We start from the raw sequence: 23,305 nt of genomic DNA, 5'->3' as shown, positions 1-23,305 counted from the left end.
ACAAGCTTTGACACTGAAAACCACTAGATGAAAGATGTCCAGGCGATAGCCAATCGTATTTATATGCGTTGTAAGCGCGACGCAAAAGGTAATCTCTTTTTCTTAGGCTGTAGTTTCTTCTGTCCGAGTGCCAAACTTCGCCGAAAAGGAAGGACTGCTCGCAGTCTACAGTTTACAATACTTTCATAATAAACATACCTTAACCTTTAATTGATTATCAGTGAGTTAATATGATTCACAAAACTTCCTTATTTTTTGTTTTGTAGTGACTTGTCCTATAACCAACTAAAGCAATTACCTCCACAAGCTTTCACTGACAATCCCCGTCTTAGAGAGCTGTAAGTAAGACTTCCTTATTGTGTAAGTGACATTTGATAGCAACTGTGCCTAGGTCCAAGAGTTTGAAAACTTTCCATTCGTCTATTTGGGTTTCATAGATAACAATAGCACAATTGATTAAGAGAGGCTTATCACTCAATTTAACAATAGCTCTTTAAATGTATGTGGTAAGAAATTGTTTTTTCCCCTTTTTTTCCTGTGCTCTGAAAATCTTGATGATTTTATATCAATGCTCCATTTGGTATACGCAATTGTTCGCTTCTCGACATTCTTGTGTCATTATTAACCCGATGGCTGTGTGACATAGGCCATAGTTATCTAGGGATCTTTTCCCAAACGCGGTGTAGTAACCAACTGCTAAGCATGTTAGGTAAAATTTCAGAAAATGAAGAAATCTGGCATTATTCGACTCGGGGACGGTATCGTTTGCTGCAGGTTGCCAATCATGAAAACTTTTACTCCCAAGGTGGCACTCCATCAGTATGACACACACTTTTAGTGTTCAAAAGTAATATAGACTACCACGACATAACTTTAAGAGTACTTTCTCCTTTGTTCATCGTCAATTACTCCATTTTTTTAAACTCTTGTTTATCCATGTAATCTATCATCTAAAGCAGTGTCCGATTGTGGTCTGTGTATCAGCTCATAGCCACAAGAACGAAATTGCTACCTTCAGAGTGTTCATTTATCCCACGTTACGGTCAGCAAAGTGTCTGTTCTTATGGTAATTGCCATCATCTTCCAATTCCATAATTACGGTAGATAAAAGGATAAACATTGGACCAACTTTTTCATAAATGGTTTTCTTGATGACACTTCAGATTCTTGAACAACAACAAGTTAAAGACTTTGTCTTCTGATCAACTTCCTTGTCGGATTTACTTGTTTAACAGCCAAACAAAACTGTAAGTGTGGTGGGCTCAGAATTCAGTGTCACTTTTCATTTCATACCGAACACAACTGAAAATAAATAGCCTTTAAAATGACAGTGAAGGAAAACAACAATTACGAAGACATCTGTTAGTTTTATGTACACAGTATTAAACTACATGATACATACATATCAGCTCCATATCATGGAACACTTATTTTTTATCGTTAAAAAGGTGCTACAAAGTACGCATAACCTACCCATGAAATAGTACAGACCTTCACTTCTAATATCTGAGTTATTGGAAGTGAAGGTCTGTACTATTTCATGAGTAGGTTAGGCGCACTGTGTAATACGCACCTTTTTAATGATACTGACAAAGTATGATAAGTTTGTTATCGTAGGTTCACTTGACACTTTCTGAGGACACCAGAAGCCTACTTCTTTCATTTTTTTACTATTCATGTCCTTTATATAAGCCACCGTCTCCCAAGCAGGGGGTTGAAGGTTGTGGTTTTTTCGTTAGCCACGGAAACAAAACTACCACTTACAGAGCTACATTTATCCAGTCAGAAGTTTCTGCTCTTATAATGATTGCCTTCTTCTTCCAGTTCCGAATTAACAGTGCATTAAAAGAAACAAGATTCAAAGAACTTGGTACTAGCTGTTTTTTTTATTGGTAGTATTATTACACCGCAGATTCATGAACACCAAACATTCAAAGAATTTGTCCCCTCGTCAACTTACTCGCTGGAAACACTGGCGCAGCGACTTTAAAAACCTGTAAGTGTGGTGTGTTCGGAATCCAATTTCACTCTTTAGATCTCGTAAATACAACAGCCCTGAAGTTCCAAAATTCAACAGGAAATAAATACTCTTTTGCGTTATGGCAATAAACAAATACCACAATAACCACGACCTCAGAAAATTTTTCCACATATTATTACCTGCACAATGAATTCATATCAGTTCCAAGGATTGGAAAAAGTTTTTGGTAGCTCAAAAAATAGCGTATTTTGCTAAGTGTTCTTTACCTAGTTAGAGAATATTATGGCCGCTGTTATTTGTACGTACAGGTATGATAACTTTTGCATTGTAGTTACAAAAATGATTAGACCTGTATCTTTCTTTTTTAGTCTTCATTAAAACCTTTTGAACCAGAATCTTTCTAGTGCTATACAAGGCTAACAGGACGATATACATATATGTCAGTGGACAACAACCAGAATTTTAATTTAATGGTAGATCATTTCTACTTTATTGTTTGACAAGAGTTTATGGTCTTCGAAGTTGTGAGTGGAAAAAAAATTAAGGCATTGAAACGCAGAGCTCTACACTTCATATTTATGAAAATGAATGTAATGTCAAACACAGAACCCTGGACTTCAATAAACTGGAGACGTTGCCAAGTGACATATTCAAGGCCCACAAGATATATGATCTGTGAGTAAAGTTCTCTGATGTTCGCTGCAATGGCTAGAATCCTCTAAATCAAAGGAGCCTTCGCTGACTGGTCATTATATTCCCAGTTTCATCCTTGATAACTGTAAACGTTTTCGATTATTTAAACCATTGAGACCGTGCGCAAATTAAAAAAAAAAATTGGCAAACGGTAAGTACTGAAAAGAATTAGTGAAAAATCAGTAAAAAGAAAACAAAAAAAGCAAATCCTTGGTGTAGGGTGCCTCAATCCTCCTCCTTCCGCACGACCCAAAAAAGAACAAACTTCATTCATAATTAAAAATAGTTGGAGTTTCCTTTCTTGTTGTCTTATTTTAGTTCCATCGATCAAAATCTACTGGATTGTAACCAAGTGATGAATAGTTTAATTAATTATTGCTAACACAAAAATGTAAGGTAACCTTTTTAAAATATTCCTTTTTAATTCCCTTCATTTGGTAAAAATTATGGAATTCTCGTAAATTCCAATAATTTTACAGCTGGCTAGGAAACAACAAGTTGAAGACATTACCTGAGGATCTGTTCAACGGGCAAACTGTGTTGAGATACTTGTGAGTAGTAAGAATCATCTTTTATAACAATACCCATTTGGAAAGTAACCGACTGTTCTCTTTACCTACTGACCGGGACACGAACATTTGTAAAAGAAGCAAATTTAAGCGTGGTCCCAAAAGTCGGGTATATGTTTAAGGGCACTTTCCATTTGTTAAAACTGGCCGGCCCGAAGGAACTGGCTCTCACTCGTCAAAATAGAAAGGCCTAGGGAAATCAGCTCTTGCGTGGAATACACGCAAGAGCTGATTTAAAAAACATGACGGATTTAGCAACGAAAGTTTAAAACATTCCGCCAACATTTTCTTGACTTTCTTTCGCCGGAGGAGGAAACTCCTTTTAAGAGCCATGTAGAAGATGAATCTGTGTTTTTTTCAATTATGTGTATTTTTTCTCGGCGCAAACAGAATTAAAGCTTAAAGGCGTAATATTTTTATTTCTAGTAAGCTTACATCAACCGTAGGTCAGGTAACTAAACGCTGACAAACAAGAAATACAAGCACTTGGATCTTATAAGTTAATATTATAATTGTTCAGCCTCTATCAAGTACTTTCAAACTGGGTAAAACAAAAATTTCTCGAACAAGGCTTCCCTTGTATAATAGTATGTCAACATATACCGAGACAAAATGCTCAAAGTTTGGAAGTCGCACTGCGCGGGTTAACCTTTGACACCTTTCACACTTTCGACCAGAAAATAGCCAAGATATCTAGGCGCTTTCCTGCTCCACGGGTATACAAGAGAAATTTTCGCGAGTGGAAATAGTCTGTGAAGTTGTTTGTTCAATAAATACTTAACAACACGAGGAAAAAACCAATAAACGGGGAAAACGAAAGCCGATTATTCCTCAATGTTTGCTTGTTTGATTGACAGTAAAAAGATAAGGTTGATAGGCTGCCGTCTCAAAACATTGCTGCAAATCGTTTCTCAGCTTTATATTTTAGGCTTCCTTCTTTGACAGACTGTCCAGGAATCGAGCCATAACACCCATTTTCACCTCGTGCATCCTTTTCTTCTTTGCATTCCGTCAGAAAATCGACTACCTTCGCGGCCGATGACTTCGACCTCCGTTTCCTTTTTTTCTTTGGAACCGCTTTTGCCAAGGAAGATTCCTCGTCTTCATCCGTGGGTGTAGAACCAGTGCTTGCTGTAAACAACGAGGAAACAGTCGCCGGTGAAATAATTTTCGGGTCACTACTGAAAAGCAATGAAAGCTTGTCATTAAATTCACATTCCTCGATGTCATTCCCCGTTTTGGCGTTGTGCCCTCTTACTTTTTTGTACTTCTCCTCTAATTTTTTCTATTTGTTTGACCACTGTTCTCCTGTCACTCTCACTGACGACTTGGTGTTGAATTGCTCTGCAACTTTATCCCATGCAGCTTTCTTTCATACTTTGTCTTTGTCGAAGAGGTCGGTTTTTTTCCCGTCGTAGGGAAATCAATAGTTTGGTGCACTTTGACGACCTCTTAAAGGCATTTTAGGGAAAGCAATTAATCCTGTTTTCAATCAAAACAATGGATATAATATTATACTCACTACGAGTCTGCGATGAACCTGCCGCCATTTTTCAACGCGTAGAATTCCCGCGCACTTCCCGCGTTCATCGCAGGACCGAGAAAACTGAGGGGCCCTTGTCCAATAGCAGGGCCAGTTTAGCCAGAACCAGTTCTAACAGTTCTCAGAACTCGTGCGTTTCATTTACGGACGTACTAGTCCGACCGGCCAGTTATAACAAATGGAAAGCGCTCTAAGAGTCTCTGAATTGCACTCAGAAATTTTTTTTTTCTTAGAAACATTCCACAGTGATCACCGACTTACGAATAAGTCTAGAGTAAAATGAAGTATGAGAACGGATGGGGAGGAACTCAAGCGACTTGGCCTTACCGTTAAATTTTTCGGCCCGGTTTCTCGTGTTCACACCTTTTCAAAACATTTACTTGAAATGGTCAGTTTGTAGCCTAATTTTTAGCGTTTCTTGACTTTGCCAATTTCTCATCGGCTAGTTTGAAAACGAAAGTTGACTGTTTCTGTATTTAAAACCCTAGGCGTTTGGTCGGCAACCAGCTTGAGAAGCTACCCCGCAACATATTTTACGGATTGACCGACTTGGAGAAACTGTAATTAATATTTTTTTTTCGTAAATCAGGTTTAAATGCTAACTTAAACTTTACTCTGTAATGCGCTGTGCAAATGCAAAAACTGAGCCTTGGAGTAGTAACGAAAATTGGTGCGTGATCATTCACGGGATTATTATGCACCAAAGGAGCCTTCTTAACCTCGCTACAAATGATTGTTTTGAACAACCTTTTCTGAAATGGTCATTAAAGTAATGCGGTTAAAAAGTTGTTCTCAGTTAAATGTTTTTCCGCCAGTCTCGAAAGCAGTTCCAGACCTTTGTTAGAAATGCCGCCAATGATGTTTCAAATCTATGAAATTTAACACAAAGAGGAAGAATACTCCGGCTTAGATTTTATCAATTTCTCTTTCCCGTGGTTTTCACACCTACTTATGTATTTCTATCTTACAATCGTTTGCGAATACCTCCAGTGTTTTTTATTATTTTAAGATTATTAGCTAGTGGCGGATTAAAATTTTAGAGGCTGATGTCAAAATTATCCCACTCGGTGGAGAGGATAAATCAGTTGATAATAAATGGAAGAAGATGAACAAGCGTCTTAGACTTAGACTTGTTTCTCCTCTTCCTCTTATTATCGTAGCCTTCTCCTACTAATTGTAAAAGCTCATAAAACGTTTGAGGCAATTGCAAATATTTTTAAGATAGAAATTATTAAAAGGTGATAAGATTTACGAAAAACAAAATTTGACATTTTAAACCCGTGTATTCTCCTCTCTGTTTTCTTCCCCTTCCTTGCAATTAACACATTTTCCAAAAAAATGTGCAACGTCTTATTGTCAGGGACCTATCTTACAACCAGTTGCCCAACTTGACTCGAGGTGTTCTCAGCACAAACAACAAGCTGAAAGAATTGTGAGTAGCGCTATTTCTATTGATAACCAGTTACAACTCTCGCTAATCATAATCCACTATATGTTACCTTAGCTTTCAATCATAGCAGCCATTTTTCCCCCACCTGAGATGCTCTCAGAATACTCTCCAGATGGTGTTTTGTTATTTATAAAATTAAAAAAAAAACTCTAATTATTTCCTCGCAAAGAGCCGGGGATTTCACTAGTTTTACTGAATGTCACAGTTTTACTGAATGGAATCAATTTAGCCATTACGTTCTATTTCTCCATGTTGTTGATTCCTTACCTCTGTTCAAGTTTTCTAGGTACTATCTCATATGCTAAATAGATGTAAGTAAAAAATATCGTAAGGGATGATAAACCTCTAACCCTTACTCAGCACCTACTGGAAGGGTTAGGAAGAGCAAGTACTGAAATTTGTCTGACAGTTAGCTTAGCCTTTCTTCCAATTACTATCTGAAGGGATTTGTCAAACAACAGGATTAAGCGCTTGCCCCTGGATATCTTTGGCAACCTCACTCAGTTGAAAAGGCTGTAAGTGGCATCCAATTCGTATTACGGTACTCATGCACGGTAAATTGAGTTTTTCACCAAGCACTAGGTCAAGATAGCTGGATATTTTGCGTTTTTAGGGAACTAGACGAAGTGATTATCATCTGTAAAAGTACGAATAAAATTTGACTAACTCTCACAGCGTTTTCTTTCACGGAACTAGTGGTTATGCAGGTGCGTTAATAACAGTAGGAGGTAATGCTTTTATGGGAGAGTTCAAAACAAACAAAATTCATTTGTCATATGGCTGACTTAATACAGTCTCGTTACAGTGATACTGAGAAGAGAAATCTGACAACATCCAGCGAGCGTGCAAAGGACACCTATATTCCAAACTATCAGGGATCAAATGTAAAAAGTGTTGATACGTATAGTCCCATAAAATTTACTTTGCGAAAACTGAACTAACAGATCGTGTTTCTTTTGAAAATTATGGTCATTATCCATATACTAGAATATTCATTTCAAGAAATCATGAAAATAACTTAACTCTTCTACTTTTTCTCTTTCATTTTTCCCGGCAGCTTTCTGTCCAGTAACAGAATTCAGCATTTGCCAAGGCTCAACAATCTCTCCGAGATAGAAACATTGTAGGTAGTTCATGTTTGTAATTAACGAAGGCTGAAGCAATGAGTGTATCGTACAATCTTCATTATAAACAGGAATTCGAAGCTTTCTAAATAGTTCATCATTTTAGCCGAAGATCACTACTGACTTTAGCAAGTTATGAGAATCTTTTTAAGATTCAAGAAAGGAACAATAGTAAGCCGTTTAAAGGATAAAATCTTTATGCCGAGTAATAAATGAAACAACTCCCTTCATCTTACACTCCTACCAATGATTCCGGGAAATACAAATTATACCAAAATGGTGGAAAACATGTCAATCTTTTGTTAAGTGGCCCTCTTCCTTTTGTTTTAAGAAAAAGATCCTTCTGAATTCTTAGGATGCTATCGAGACGAGGAGGGCTAGTTCTTAAAAGAATCAAAAAATATAAAAATCGTCACTAGTTGGAAGTAGAGTCTATGTTGCATTATGATTTGGAACATCATACACTGCATTTCATTTACTGTGTAGATACATGGACAACAACAGCCTCGTCGGCCTGTTGCCTGATCAGTTCCAAGGTCTATCCAAACTAAAAGACCTGTAAGTAAACACATCGATTTTTTTCCTTTTAAAAATTAATTTTAAGTTTTCAGGATATCTGAAAAAGATAGTTTAAGAAAGCCAAAACGAAAAGCAACGACTCTTAACAGATAATCTTTTCTCGGTATTCTCGATACATATCTAACTTTTAAGGAGAGAAATTTTCAATTAAAAATGAACCTCACGCATACTTAAAGGAAAGAGTGAGGTTGGATGGTAAAAGCTAAGTGTTTCATGTATCGTGGAAACGCTTCAATAGTCGACAACCTCGTTTTTTGCTTGGATTTTTGCCTACTTAATCGAGCTGGTGTACCCCTGAATAGTGCTGGTTTACCGCTCAATACACTGAAAGAACGGCATAAGAGTAACATGAATGGTATTTATTTGCAATGAAAATCAATATATGCTTAGATTGTTTCTATGTTGTTCGGATGATAAAATTTCCCCTTTTTTGATTTCAAGGGCTGTTTGTGACAACGATATCAAATATCTACCCCATGGAGTTTTTAAGGATGCGAAACAGATTAGGTCTATGTAAGTATCTTTTTAAACTTACTTGATAAAAGAAATGAATACTTCCAAAAGCAGTAAGACTCTCACAAGAAATTTTTTAGTAAAAGTAGAACGAATTGCTTTTCATAATAGACTGAAGGACAACAGAAGAAACCTGAATTATTGCTATCCCAAGGGAAAATTGCATAGTTCTAAGCCTTTTTGAATTTGCCGGCTTTGTCTTCACTTTGCAGCGTATGGAAACGTCAGATATCACGAATGTATTAATCGATGCAATCAAATGGTATTTAAATACCACCATACCCTTAAAAAGACTCTACCTACTCTGCATCTACATGTATATGCTCAGGAAGCTTGCAAAAACCACAAAGTGATTGCGAATAAAATCTTCTGTCTTGTCCGAGATGGTCACGGACGCTAGTAGACATGAAAAGAACTATCATCTTAGCCTAGGTTATCCTTCCGACCATGTTAATTATCACTGTGCAACAGTGAACGTACATCATACAGGCTGCTATTCCAAACAATACCATAGGTTTAGGGTAAAATAAGCCGAGTACACATGCAAGACCCATTCTATTCAGTGCGTGGACACCAAGGTGAATGAAGGTCCTATGAAAGACAGGAAGAAATTCTAAAAGTGCAAGAACTTAATGGGAAGCCCAACTTCAGGTTCCTTCAAGATTCAAACAAAGGGTATGCCGTGACATACCTCACAAGATCAATTCTATACTAATTTAGGAAAAAGCCTCTCAGCCCTTAGAGTAATCATGAGGTCAGGCAAACCAATCAGAGTTAACTGATGCAGTTTAACAAAGTCTTTAGCCATCTGAAGGACTTCTGTTGAACCTGCGTAGAATCGGTTATAAAGATTTTTTTATCGTAGTATAATACACTACACGAAACGTTCATGTTATGGAGATTTAACTTTAAACAAAACGAGCCAAATTGAGTTGAAGCAAACAGTTTTCGAAGGATGATACAACACTCGTATGACGTGTACACTTTTTATTGGTTTATCCCTATTCAGGAGCTTTTATCTTAACAAAATCACTGAAGTAACTAATGAACAATTCAAAGATGTCGCGCCAAACATTCGATTCTTGTGAGTATGAACCAGCTGAGTTTCTTCAGAGCGTATACGAACTTACGCAATTCTATAACTGAATCCAGGAAAAACTTAGATTGGTTGCGAATTCAAAGTATGTTGGCAAAGTAAATACGCCCATGCCTGTGTGATTAGCCGACGAATAACTTGTCACGAATCTGGAAAAATGGGATTACTCGTTAAAAAACAGAGGCGTTTATTTCTCACTTTTCCCAATAAATGAGTTCTCATCTTTAAGTTTCCTTTTGCTAAGGTTTATAACGTTTCGGTATCTGATAATCATTGGAGATTGTGCGAAAAAGAGCAGAGGAAGTAGGAAGCGACCTCTCAGTAACTGATACAGCAGGTTGAAGAGATCATTGTCAGTATAACACGAGGAAGCATTGCTAGTTTAGCTGAATTGCTTTCTTCTAACTCGCAGGTACTTTCATTACAACGAGATGCGGGAACTACCAGAAGGCTTTTTCTCTAACATGAAGAAGTTAATAAGAGCGTAAGTCAATTAAAGTACACATTCAGTGCCTAGTTGAGATGACTTATTAGAATCTTAATTGGTCTCCACCGCTCTATGTAGTGCTTACAACGTCGCTATCCCCGCCATTGACATATATGAAGACCCATGACGGTTTCCACTTTCCCAATCCCCTAATGGTGAGACTGTTAAGTTATGAGAAATAATTCTTAGAGCACATCGGAATTATAACTTAAAATTTTTTTTCAATTTGAGTACCTGTAATTTCTTCAGCACGTGTTCTCCTTTGGGATTCATTAATTTAAACTCTTTCTATGAACCCCAGCACTGTAAACACCAACCTGATGTGTTGTCACCTGACAAAAGAGGACGCGGACTGCGATTTTGCCTATGTCGACAGCTTTGCCAGTTGCGAGTCTATGTTCAGAGATCGAGCCCCAAGGAAGTGTATTTGGGTTGTTGGTATCATGTCTCTGATTGGAGCTCTGTTTGTCATCACATGGCGAATGTATTACAGGGAGAGAAATATTGCACAGCCAATAATGTTGGTGCACTTGGCGGTATCCGATGGGTTAATGAGTATTTATCTGATCACCATAGGTGTGATGGATGCGACCTGGGCAGGGCAATACTACTTGCATGACTATAGCTGGCGTTCGAGTCTGTTATGCCAGATAACTGGCGCAATCGCAGTGTTATCAAGCGAGGTATCTTTGATGCTTATTTCTCTTATCTCTGCTGACAGACTTAAAAATATTGTGTTCCCTTTCAATATCGATGGACTGACTAACAAAGCCGCTCATGCTTTGTGCTTTATCCTCTGGATTGTCGGTTTCATATTTGCTTTCCTTCCCATATTTGGCATCCGGTATTTTAAAGCCCCTAATGGAGGTCATCATTACTATAGCAGATCTGTTGTATGTATTCCACTTCAGCTCTCAGACTATAAGGCACCTGGTTGGGAATATTCTGTGGCTGTATTTGTTGGTTTGAATTTGGCTTTTGTAGCCTTTGTCGTTGTGGCTTATCTTGTAATAGTTGGAAACAGATTGTGGGTCCAGGCGATGTCAGCCAATACCCAGCGAGAGACAGCTCTTGCCAAACGAGTGTTTTTCATCAACCTGACTGACTGCATCTGCTGGATGCCAGTCATTGTTATTGGACTCAGGTCCATTGTGGAAAAGTCGTTCAGGACACCAGGAGATCTTGCCGTGTGGATCGCAGTGTTTGTTCTCCCATTCAACTCCGCCATCAATCCAATCCTATACACCTTGTCCACCACACAGGTAATTACCTCTTTAAAATATGTTAGTTTTTGTAAAATTATCATAAACGTGAAAGATCTGCTACTTCATCTCACTTGGCACACGTTATGTACCACTCGAACATATCACCGAGATATAAATAAAAGTATGGCAGTCTACAGTCTAACCGCCGCCTGGTTAGCTCAATTGGGAGAGCGCCGGACTGCTGTGCGGTAGGTCGAGAGTTCAATACCGGCCGGACCAACACTCAGGGTCTTAAAACTAATTGAGAAGAATATGCTTCCTTTCTTTAACATCAAGAAATGGTTAGATATTCTAGTCTTCTCGGATAGAGACGAATAAATGGAGGTCCCGTCTCCTGCAGGGTTGGGGTAGGAGACGTTAATTTTCCACGCACGAGATTACTGTGTGATGGATGTCCTCCCTGGGTGGGTAGGTGAAATCGCTACGGACTAAACACGGCTGCCAGAGGCCCCTGTCTGATTTCAACCTTAAAAAAATTGTAACTAAACACGTATGTTGTTTAGAGAAATAGAGACCTTTACCTTTACCCCTTTACCTTTAACCTTTACACTTATCAACTCTTGAACAATTGACGAAACCAACAAGGAAAGAATAAGGAGAACTAAAGATTTACCCCTTATAACCTTATAAGGTTCTAAACAAAATATGCATTCAAGAATTCATTACATGTATCACGGATTTCACTTTACTTATATTGTTAGGATATTACATTACATATAGTGTTTTGGTATCAGGTAGGATTTCACCAATGATTACCCTAGTTCAATATCCTTTAGTAAGCGTTTTAAGAAGATATTTTGTAGATTTCAAGTAGTAAGAATTCAAACATATCGCAAAGGGATAGAGTTGAGCTAGGCAAAAAAACTGAATACATTCTGTCACTTTAAAAATTAGTGATACAAAGCCATCTCGCATGATCTTGCATGCCTTTTGGATATTATCATTAATTGCAATCTTTAACTTCAGTGTAAGAAAACTTTTCTGTCCCAAATATAGGTTAGAGACGTTCTCAAAGCAAAATGGCAACAGCTGTGCAACTATTTCATGGCAAAGTGTAGTCGAACGCAAACCGGAGAAGGTATAGGCCTCCGCTGATGTTTTGCTTTGGGTAATACTCCCGAACTAAGATGGCAGCTCAGGTCTATCTTACTTTTCTATTTAAGATGTGAGAGATCCGGGTCACGGTCAGGCTTTGGAGATGAGGACTTTCGGAGCTGCTGGAGGGGAAGAGGGTACGTGAACCAACAAAAGAAAGATATGTTGGTTTTACTTTGTTTCCTTAAGGATCCTTTGCTTTGTTCATTCAAGGTTCTATTGGATCTATACCCCAAATATTGCAAAATCGTTAGAAAATTTTATCGGAGAAAACCAAGAATAGACATGACACCGATTGAATCAAATTCTATCAGAGCCCAATCGACCTTTTCATCTTTATAAAAAAAATATATTCTGCACTATTCTCTTTAATTATAAATCACCAAACATGCTTTATAGATCGCAGGAACGAATGTTTAGCACATCGTGTCGCCCATGAACAGAGTGAGGAGAAAAATAAAGATCATAAAGAAAATAAGGAGACCCGGAAGGAGCCAACAAATCCGAAATTGGAGAATACTGAGGATGAAGAACCCGCTGAACAACTCCCAAATGATCATAATGATATTTGAGCCTGAGGGTGGTCTTATTTGTTTCTCAAATCTCATTTACAAGCAAGCAAAAAAATTCAACTGAGTGGACACATTTCAGTATGGAGGAACAACAGTACAAATTTACAAGTTTTATCTTTGTGATCATGTTGTGTAAATTCGCTTTGTCTATAAACTGATTTCACGACTGACATTTACTAATTTCTCAAATTGCATGTTCCACTCAGAACCAGACAAAGAAGCCGAAGAGGAACCTGAAAAAGGGCAAGAGGAGGTCCATAAACATGATCACCCATGTCTAGAACATTCTGAGCCCCAAGATACACGTAAATGGCAGCTGAACACAAAACACAGAGAGCCTGCCGAGCCAGAACAGCCTGAAACTGAGCCTACCGACTCTACCAACAAAATAACAGCACAGCCAATGAAGACAGAGACTAAAGATAATAAACAATGTCTGAAAGATGTTGCAGCAAATTCTGAATGTGAAGAGTTACAAACAGATTTTCAAGGGGATCAGGACCAATCTACTGATGAAGGTGAGGTTTAGGTTCCTTAAAAAAATTGAAATTTGTTTACGTTGTCATTCACTCCAAATGTAGGTATTCAAATCTATTTATGGACTCCCTTATTCATAAGTACAGTAATAATGGCTTATTCATAAGCCATTAATCATATTTACTTAACTACATACCATTATAAGCTGGATGTGATGGTTCATATTAATTCGTTCCTTCTGATTTGTTGTAAAGTAGCAATTAACAAGAAGTCTTGTAGAAGCTTATGCAAACGTATAGGGGGAAGGCATCACAATACTTAACCTTAGAGCTGTCATTCATATTACTAAATGTGCCCCGAATTATTACCGGGGAGAAAATCGTTAGTGCTCCTTTATGAGGATTCGTGAAGATCCAAAACAATATGAGAAATGGATAGCAATTGCATATAAAATAGTCATAGTAACATTTAGGATATTGTCATCAGGGTAATGCTCAGCATTCCTTTGAGGGCCAAATCTCATTTTATCCTCATTTTATCTTTTTTTTCTGATTTCTCTCCTCCTCTTGTATGCCTCAGAAAAACCAGAGTTGAAGATTAACATACTCGCTCCAAATGGGAAAAAAAAAAAAAAGACAATTAGAGCATCCTCTTGAAAACAAAATACCTCCTATTGATAAACTTTAGGGAAAAGCTAGGCCTTTCTTAATACGAAGAAGACAGAAGCAACCAGTTCATCTTAAACATGCCAGTTGAAAGCTGATTAAAAGAAAAATCATGCGGCGCTTTTGAGTAACATCACTGAGATAAGTTTCTTTCAGGGAAGGTTCATTTATGAAAGTTAACGGGAAACTATGTAAAATAAACCATACTGTACCTAGACAAAGCTTTATATTCAGTTCAGCGGCATCTCTCTGGGAGGAGGCATGATTCATCAGATCGTGAATCACTTTTAAATTCATCATCATCATTTATTATTATTACATAAAAACATACATTTAAAGTCGGACCGGCCCGCACATAGCTATGCTAGTCTAAGCGGGCCAGTCCATCAATAGCTACAGTCCATCATTAGCTTATTACTATTAATATTGATAAAATAAAAAGAAAAGAAGGAAAAGAATGTGATTAAATAGATAATATTTTGCTTGTTTGTTTGTTTCTCTCTCTTCCCTTCCCCCTACTACTACTACTACTGACATTTTAATTTAGCTTAGAGATGATTTTGCGAACCTCAATGAAAGAGTCTTCATCGTCGAGTACACTTAAGTGAAGTTTGTTTTTAATTCTGAGTTTGAAGGATTTCTTTGGTAGCCCTCTCAGAGAGTTAGGTATCTCATTCCATAGTTTAGCACCAATCCTTGAGAGGGCGTTTTTCTGTATTTCAAGTCTTGAAGCAGTTATGTAAAAATTATCTGAAGTAGATGAGCGTGTGTTATAAGAATAGTACTAGACGTTTTCGTAAATAAATTACGTATATTAATTGGGGCAGAAGCAGTGCTAACGTCGTGCATCCACTCAGATAAAGTTTTGAAGTACAAAACCTTCAGAGGCAAAATCTTAGCATTAATAAACAGTGGAATGGTATGTTCATTTTTCTTTGCGATGTACATGAAACGTAATGCGTGTTTTTGTAACTTTAAGATATTATTTAGGTAAGACTTACAGGGCTGGAGTTCGTTTCTCGAAAGTGCCGGTAACTTGACTGGCCCGAAGCCATGTTTTAAAATCAAAATTTAAAGCGTAGGAAAGCAGGTTCTGGCAACCAAACCAGTCCTCTTTGTTTCTTTAGCGAATAGTTTTATTGTGTCATTTTCAAAACTTTTGAAATCCCCATCTTGAATGAAAACAGAACAGCTTCACGGGTCCGTTAGGTTACCAGGACTTTCGAGAAACGGGGCTCTGGCCCCAGACAGATAATCCATAAGTAATATAAGGAGAGATTAAAGACTGATTCAACCTCCAGTAGGACAAATGAGAAACAAATTTACAATGGACTTGGACGTATGGGTGAAAAACGCATACATAAACTATCCAACTCCTAGTACGACTTACATTTTCTTGTATACTTTTCAAACAGTATTTTCACAGTATGAATTTGCATTCAGTGTTCACTTAGTGTTGGTCGTTGGGCTCAATGTTCATTTCGCGTCACCAAGGATAATGAAATCAATTGTCCAAAACGTGTACCATTGTTTTTGATTACTAAAGTAATGGCTTCCACTACGCATGTAGGAAGGACTTTATCTAAAAGCTGTCATAACTTAGGGAGAAGTACAGGAAGAAAACGAGACAGGTTTGAGCAGTTTGTTACGTGAGAGGACCTAAAGATATGATAAACATGGAACATAACGAAGTGGACTGAATTTCCGGATAGCTTTTCTGCTCGTCATTGGAGCAACGTAAAGTAAGCTTATCAATTACGCCAGAAAAAGGGAAAATACAAGTTCTCCCAGTAGGACCTCATACATCCCAGGGAATTCTGTCATTTTTCCCAAAGTCATGATAATTTTGATAACTTTGTGCCACCATTGAGCCAATTCAGTGGTTTGAGCACCATCGCATCTTCCCTGAATACATATACACATACGCCTGATTTACACATGAAATGAAGTAGTTCTTCGTTTTGCTGACAGAATTTAAAATTTTGATGCCTCCCCTCAATCAACAATAACACTAATGCATAGTTTTATATTATATAAAAAATTAAAACGCCTTCATACAAGTTTTTCATATCCGTTAATTTGGAAAATCAATCACGTTCAAGAAAGTTTTGAGAACTATAAAATATCAAACAGCCCTTCACTGAACTGACAGAAATTACAGTGTAACGCTTACCCTACGTCAAAAACAACGTTTTCATCTGTGATGCACAAATTCGAGGAGAAATTGCAGCTGGGGGACTTTTACAGATTTTGAAAATAAAATAAAAATTCTCGATTAACAACAAAGCCTTGGTTTTTGTAATATCCAGTTCATTCCGACGGTTCCGGTGATTCGGTTTGCGCATGCGCGTGGTCATCGCGTTAAGATGCCACGCTGTCAGTTGTAGTTGACAAAGTGTTTGTTATTATTAAGACAGCCATTTCATCTAGAGAAGACTTGCGGTTGCTATTTTTTTAATTTACTTTGGTTATCTGCTTTAGCCACAAGATGATTTCGTTTCGATATCCAACTAATGTTTAAGGTTTAAATTTATTAAACTGGGCAAACATTTAATGGGGTTTGGAATTAGTAAATGCCGCGAATGTTTAATGGAGAAACTGCGTTGCGACAGTGTATTTTTTTTCTTTTACTGTTTCAATAAAGACTGTCGCCCATTTGTCAGAGTTCATGTTTATCAAAGAACACTCAAATGTTATAACGTACTCTTTGATTGGAACTGGTATGCTGTGGCTGGTACTACAGGAGGTAACACCCCTGGCACAGTGCACTTTTTATCTTTTAACTTTTTTCTCTCCAGTTCAAATCCAGCAAGACCCAGAGAGTGATGATAGCGATGACAGTAATGACGAGTCCAAAGATGAAAGTGAGCATGAGAAAATCGTAGAGCACACCAATCATGAAGGGCCTGAGGAGAGAGATGAGAATAAAGAGGGTGAAAAACCACAGGATGTACACGAGGATCCATCAGAGAAGAAAGACGAACCTGAAAAACAAGAAGAAGAATCTGAAGAACAACATGAGGATGACGTGGAGGATGAGCCTGAAAAAAAAAAGCAAGTATTGGAAAACGACCACAAAGAGTCTGAAGAGCAAGACGAAGATAACATGGACCATGAAGCTGGGGAAGACGAACAGTTTATCGTAAATAAGGGTATGTTTAATAACCCTCTGCTTCTTCTCAAAAATAAGAACTTTGATATATTGAGATCTTTTCACTAATTTAGAGGACAAATGGTAAACAACCTCTCCTCATCATACCTTGCACAAACTGTTAGTTTCTCATATTTCGTCACCTTGTTTTCCCTGCTAAACTACGCTAAGCGGTTTATTCGAACAGTGAAAGTGCTTTTGCTCACTACAAAGTTTTGGAGCGATTTTTCTTTCCTGATGCGTGGCACTACGGTGCCCCACTTTGTATAACAATCTCGTTATGAATTAGTCTGAGAAGAGAGTAAGTATTCAACATACGGAAAGTTACTGAATGGCTTCTTTTATTCTTGGGTCATGTTAATATGTAACAGATAAAAACCAAACGGATGAAAATCTCCCAGCAGCCTCAGGGCGAGAGTCTCCAAGAGCACCGCTGGCCACGTTTGACGATGACAGCGATCTTGATCAGTTTTACGAAGCACTCGACGGCATAAAAGGAACGAGAGTGTAATCAACAACATTGTGTTCTCAGCTGAATCCATTTTATTTATAAGAAATTAGCTTTAAAATCGATTAAGTAGGTGTTCGGCTCTATCAAGGCGCATATAGTGACTCTGAAATACGAAAACAGTAGTTTTCTTAAATAGTGTCAAAATATAAGCTTGTTGTTTTATGTGAAAATATAAGTGCCCGTGTCATGCTATACATACCAGTTAAAAATTCGATAAGCTAAATGTAATAAAATGAGTCGTTTTAAATTATTAGTTGCTAGGGATACTTGTATACGCTCCAATGTCTTGTTTAGCTTGAGGTTTGGCTGTAAATGTGGCACTTTGTACATGTACTATTAGAGATCAAAAGTATGTTAGGTTCCTTCTGCGGTTGATAAGCCTTGAATTGTTATAACTTAATTATTATAGAGGCCCATCTCTGTCCTTTACAGTAGTATTAATTCATATCATACTTCAGTAGCGAGAGTGTACTTGACAATTATTCCAGGAGCGCGCGTTGGATATGAGATGATAGATAGCCAACGAGGCGTGTAGCGTCGAGTTGGCTTTAATCATCTCACATCAAACAAGCGCGAGTGGAATAGTTGTCTTATTAAAAACGCCCCCAAGAAATTATTATTTTGTAAGAAGAAACCGGACTTTTTAGCTCCCTTTTGATTTTAAGCTGACGCGTACGCTTACCATATTTGTAGATTATGGTATATTGGCTCATATACCATAATGGCTAAGCCAATAAAAAGTCTTGAATTGCATTATCCAGTGATCCAGTTTTTAATAAAGATATACAATGTTTCCTGACCGTTTTTTAAGGGTCGTATCCGGTTGCCGACCCGAGGCGGACACGCTTACCCGTAACATAAATTTGCAAGGATTTTTTTCTTAATAGTTAACCTTTCAATAATCTTCTATATACTTCCTTCGGATGTAATTTTAATTTCAGTTAAGTTAATGCTAGATGCAGAAAAAGTAGCAGTGTATGGAGGTGTTTGAGATATTGGGTCTGATCGGAACAGCAGGCGAACTATAGGCTGCCACATTATTTGGCTGTTTAATATAATCTAAACAACTCAAATAATTAGTTGATGGCTGTTTTGTATTACATTACTGAGTCATGAATCGTATTTATTCGATCTTACGCTGATATCTATACCTTATACTTATAATTTGTTCAATTTAACCTAAACATCTGAGATACTCTCTAGATGGCTGTGTTGTATTACAATGCTAAGCCATGAATCCTAATGATTCAATTGAAATCTGTTGCCATATATTGCCACCTTACTTATGATTTCTCTATTTCAATCTTAGCGTCTTATGCGTCTTATGATATATTCCGTAGATGGTTGTTGTATGGCAATGCTCAGCCATAATTGGCATTTATTCAATTTGAAATTACCATCGATGTCTTACCTATTGTAAGCATTCAGTAGCAGGTTGTGTTGTATAGCAATGCTAAGCCATGAATCATGTTTATTCAAGCTGATATAGAATTTTTTTTAGATATATAATAATCAGTTTATTTCACAAAATCAGTAAAAATACAGGATAACAAACAAAATTAAGACAAATTAAGGTATAAATATTAAAACAAGTTTAAAAAATCTCTAGCTTAGAGAAAAGTCTTGAATCTCTTTGGTATTAACAACTGTTTTACAGAGTAGCAGAATTCACCTTATGTCTGCATTATTTTGCTTCAGCTTCATTCAGCAGAACAGCAAATAAATTGACGATACATGATCGACGTCCTAAATAATAATAATAAATTTTTCCTTAAAAATATTTCACAAAAAGCAGTTCTCTAAAAAAAAAAAAATTCAGTAAACTAAGCTACACAATAAAAAATTGACTACTGAAATTCCGGCTTGCGCACTTTCCGATGTAATTTAATGTAATAATAATTATAATAATAATAACTTTTATTTTACAGTGCTCATATCCTGGGCTCATGGCGCTTTACAACACTGTGCGGGGGACTTTACCAGACTGCTAAGCAGTTTACAATCAGTTAAAGGTGAATCTAACAGATGTCCCCTTCCCCCGATTCCCAGTAAACAGGCCAGACCACATCACAATAATCTCGTGAGTGGGTTCTTTAACGTCCCCTGCCTAACCAAATCAAGTAATTAATAGATGCAGCAGACGGAAAAATACAATATCTACGATATCCACTACAATATCCACGAGCCTTATCATATTCTACCAGGCGGTGAAGGAAGGCATTAAAACCTCCCCGCTCTGAATTTTCTTCTGCAAATAACCTATTACAAATATTGTTTCAGAAAACTAACAAGTTGTTCTAAATTGACATATCAACGGTGTTAGAAGCTTCTGAACTTATGGTATTTTTCAGGGACCTTACAACACCTACCTAAAACTGAGTAAATTGAATAGCGTGTTTCAACCTCTCCCTTAATATTTTTCTACGAAATTTACTATTCAAAACACAGAGGAAGAGCTGTAGATTTTGTTTGTAATAAAACACAGATACAAAAATGGGTAAGCAAAGGAAACCCAGGAATTGAAAAGATGCTCTTGGTCAGCCTCATTTCCATGTTCAAGAGGGGCGCCCAATGGCCGTGAGCCGTAATTTCCCAAGTAAAATAAATTTCAATCTTAAAATATCCTTTTTGTGATCAGTGCACCCCTAACCAAGTTTATATGCAAAATTTGAGCCAAATCGGTGAACCTGCCTGTCCGACCTTGTTCGATATTTGCCTAAAGCTTTTTATTGATCGCTGTTAAGGTAAGAAACTCTCGCTTTCATGTCTAGAAACGACGAATTACAGCAACTAGTCTGAAACTAATTCTATTTAGTTCCAGCTATACGGCGAAAGAAACTCAATATTTAGGCGCCACGAACAGCGCCCTCCAAGTAGCAATGAGAAACTAACGATTTACCACCGTCGTGAGCACTCAAGTGATTGCTTCCACTACCAATACGTGATTAGAAATGTCGTTATAAGGAAACAGGCAGAAACAGAAAAAACGCAGTATTTTATGACCATTACGCGCACAGCAAACTTCATTTCATTTCATGATTTTGATTTTCATTGCCAACAGATGACGCCGCGTTAACTCGCACGCAATCGCGTATCTCTCGTGGATTCGTGGGCGCTAATATGTGTAATTACATTGTAGTGTAATTAATGTGATGACATCCACCCAAGACCTTCTTCCCCAACCTCGGCATCAGTTTACGATGCCTGCTGAGAATTTTTCTCTTGAGCAAAGCTCGTCATATTTACCACCGTTGTGAGTACTCAAGAGATTGCTTCCACTACTAATAGAGGAATAATGATCGGAAGTGGTTGCTCGTTGGGGATATTGGCCTTAAAATAACCTTTGGTGGTTCCACGACAGGTTTGAATAGATAGTCTGAATAAAAATATCATGGGGCAATGGCAAAGCAGGTGTCAAACTGAAAAAATAATTATCAATTTAAAAAACCATCAGAAAAGAAAAACTTTAGGCGATATGTTTTTATAAATGATCCATCTAAATATGCGAAGAAAAAAAATTCCAATATTTTTTTAAAAGACTAACGCGGAAATTTGTGCCATTTTTAATGACTGGCGTTGGTAAAAATAAGGCTTTCAGCGCTAAGCGCTGAAGCAATTTTCGTGCAATACTTCGAAAAAGCAAAGCACCAACGATTACTTTTAAAGCATGATAGATTGATGGGCCAAAGTTTGAAAGAAATCGAGCCAAATTGTACTGGACCGCTTTGAGAAATACTGCGTCTTAATTAAGCAAAAATAAAAATGCGGAAATAGGGTTTTCCCTGGGGGGGGAAACCATATCTCCAAAGAAATCCGTATTTTGAGCTGTTAGTCTCATGCAGTTGTTAACTCCTGCATGATACTTAGCATTCGTGCCAGGTTTGAGCTAAATTGGTGCTCTGAGTATTCGTATCCCCCCAGCTTCAGCCTGATTTTCTCAGGGATACTCTATTGATTTCCTGTTATTGAGAAAAACGGTTAGCTTATAGTAGAGTTGTCGATACCATGTAAGGCTAAAAAAAACCGGGTTTCGAAAATACAAAACCTTGTATAACAGTTAATTTCTATCTGAGATCTGTAGCGCCACTTCCACACCACAGAACTCACTCTTGACAGGGACTCTTGTAGTTTCGGGAATGGGTATAACAACAGCCTAATTTTTGGCTTTTATTCAGTGTAATTTGGAAAAGGTCAAGCTTAAGGCCTTTTTTTACTTCACTTTTTGAACATCTCTCTTAGTGTTGAACGTTTTCGATGTTCTCATCTGCAGAAGATGTTCAGCTCCTCGTCAAATTTAAAAACTTCTCCCTTTTTGGGAATTTTTTATTTCAATTTCTATTGAAATTAAGTTAAAAAAAGAAGCAGAAAACAAAAAACCAGATCTTTTAAAGCCTCGCTAAACGAGGAAACATTGTTGTGGAGGCAAATGTTTCCCAGTTTAGCCGCGCGGGAAACATGTTGCAGAAACAAATTTTGCTGCTTGGAAACAAAAATTGTTTTTGCGTCCGAAACATGTTTCCCAGTTTAGCCACGATGAAAACAATGTTGATTAATTTACAGTGCCGCTCGCATATTGAAAAATGTTTCATAGCAACGGCGAGCAGACAACAATAACAATGGCTGACTGCGAAGAAATTCAAGCAGGTCACGCTCAAAGAAAGGGAAAGGGAAAGGAAAGGGAAATGAATTGGAAAGATGAAGAAATTGAAATGCTAATTACGCTGTATGAAGAAAGACTTTGTCTGTGGGATGTGAGTCATAAGGACTACATGAACAGGGACAGTAAGGAGGTGGCGTACTCACAAATCGATCTACTGATGATAGAAAAATATGATATCAGCCGGGAGGATTACAAGAGCAAATGGAAAATTATCAGGTCACAATTTATGAGGAAACAGGCCCTGGAAAGAAGAAAGAAGTCCGGTCAACAAACAAGCGATGAGTACCACTCCTCTTGGAAGTGGTACAAGATGCTGAAGTTCCTTATTATTGTGCAGAATGCCACAAAGGGCTTTGATACAATGAAAATCTGAACATCCTTTGATCCCCATTGTTTTCCGAAACAATGTTTCCTCGTTTTGCCACTGGAGCAGCAAAACATTTTGTTTGTTTCCCGCTAATTTAGCTACTCCGGGAAACATAACAGGAAACCATGCTTCCGCAACAAAGTTTCCTAGTTTAGCCAGGCCCTTGTGCACACTAGCAACAGATAATCACCATGTTGAAACTAAAATGTTTTATAGGATCTTAACAGAGGCATTTGGCTACATAAATTTTCACCGGGTAATCTTTTATAATTTCCCTCATTATTAATTCCAGGAAAAAAACATGATCTCTTTTTTTTAAATAACTTCTTGTCAAACTCAAATTTCTAACTTCACATGAATAAATAATAATAAAACAACGGGAAACTTCTCCCTTTATCTTAAGAAAGCGACAACTTGAAATATCTGTCAAAACGACTTTTTCTCTCTGAGTGATTCGAAGGAAAATGTGTTAGATAGATAGATAGATAGATAGATAGATAGATAGAA

At 37.5% G+C, this 23,305-nt stretch overlaps 2 protein-coding genes across 3 annotated transcripts in view; both read left to right on the top strand.

Moving 5' to 3' along the window:
• Positions 1–19,379, top strand: part of LOC111341986 (uncharacterized) — a 28,223-nt gene extending 8,844 nt beyond the window's left edge. Inside the window, exons 8-26 of one of the 2 annotated variants that reach the window (XM_088759085.1) lie at positions 267–338; positions 1,164–1,247; positions 1,913–1,996; positions 2,588–2,656; positions 3,154–3,225; positions 5,275–5,346; positions 6,147–6,218; positions 6,680–6,751; positions 7,294–7,359; positions 7,847–7,918; positions 8,381–8,452; positions 9,462–9,536; positions 9,961–10,032; positions 10,337–11,297; positions 12,297–12,378; positions 12,464–12,532; positions 13,174–13,485; positions 16,908–17,261; positions 17,632–19,379. In XM_088759085.1, the coding sequence (XP_088615211.1) occupies positions 267–338; positions 1,164–1,247; positions 1,913–1,996; positions 2,588–2,656; positions 3,154–3,225; positions 5,275–5,346; positions 6,147–6,218; positions 6,680–6,751; positions 7,294–7,359; positions 7,847–7,918; positions 8,381–8,452; positions 9,462–9,536; positions 9,961–10,032; positions 10,337–11,297; positions 12,297–12,378; positions 12,464–12,532; positions 13,174–13,485; positions 16,908–17,261; positions 17,632–17,771 (2,872 nt within the window). In that variant the 3' untranslated portion in view covers positions 17,772–19,379. The remainder of the gene's footprint in view (positions 1–266; positions 339–1,163; positions 1,248–1,912; positions 1,997–2,587; positions 2,657–3,153; positions 3,226–5,274; positions 5,347–6,146; positions 6,219–6,679; positions 6,752–7,293; positions 7,360–7,846; positions 7,919–8,380; positions 8,453–9,461; positions 9,537–9,960; positions 10,033–10,336; positions 11,298–12,296; positions 12,379–12,463; positions 12,533–13,173; positions 13,486–16,907; positions 17,262–17,631) is intronic. The other variant, XM_088759087.1, reaches the window with a different exon arrangement.
• Positions 19,380–22,387: 3,008 nt separating this feature from the next.
• On the top strand, positions 22,388–22,900 carry LOC148742725 (uncharacterized). Its single transcript, XM_088759144.1, has one exon. It carries the CDS (start codon positions 22,388–22,390, stop codon positions 22,802–22,804), a length of 417 nt encoding a protein of 138 aa, XP_088615270.1. The 3' UTR covers positions 22,805–22,900.
• Positions 22,901–23,305: the final 405 nt, after the last annotated feature.

The sequence above is a fragment of the Stylophora pistillata genome, chromosome 1, assembly GCF_964205215.1.
Source record: "Stylophora pistillata chromosome 1, jaStyPist1.2, whole genome shotgun sequence".
Lineage (NCBI taxonomy): Eukaryota > Metazoa > Cnidaria > Anthozoa > Scleractinia > Pocilloporidae > Stylophora > Stylophora pistillata.
This window is presented reverse-complemented; position numbering and strand designations above follow the sequence as displayed.

Coding starts and splice junctions, on each gene's coding strand:
- LOC148742725 (XM_088759144.1), top strand. CDS start 22,388: ATGGCTGACTGCGAAGAAATTCAAGCAGGTCACGCTCAAAGAAAGGGA.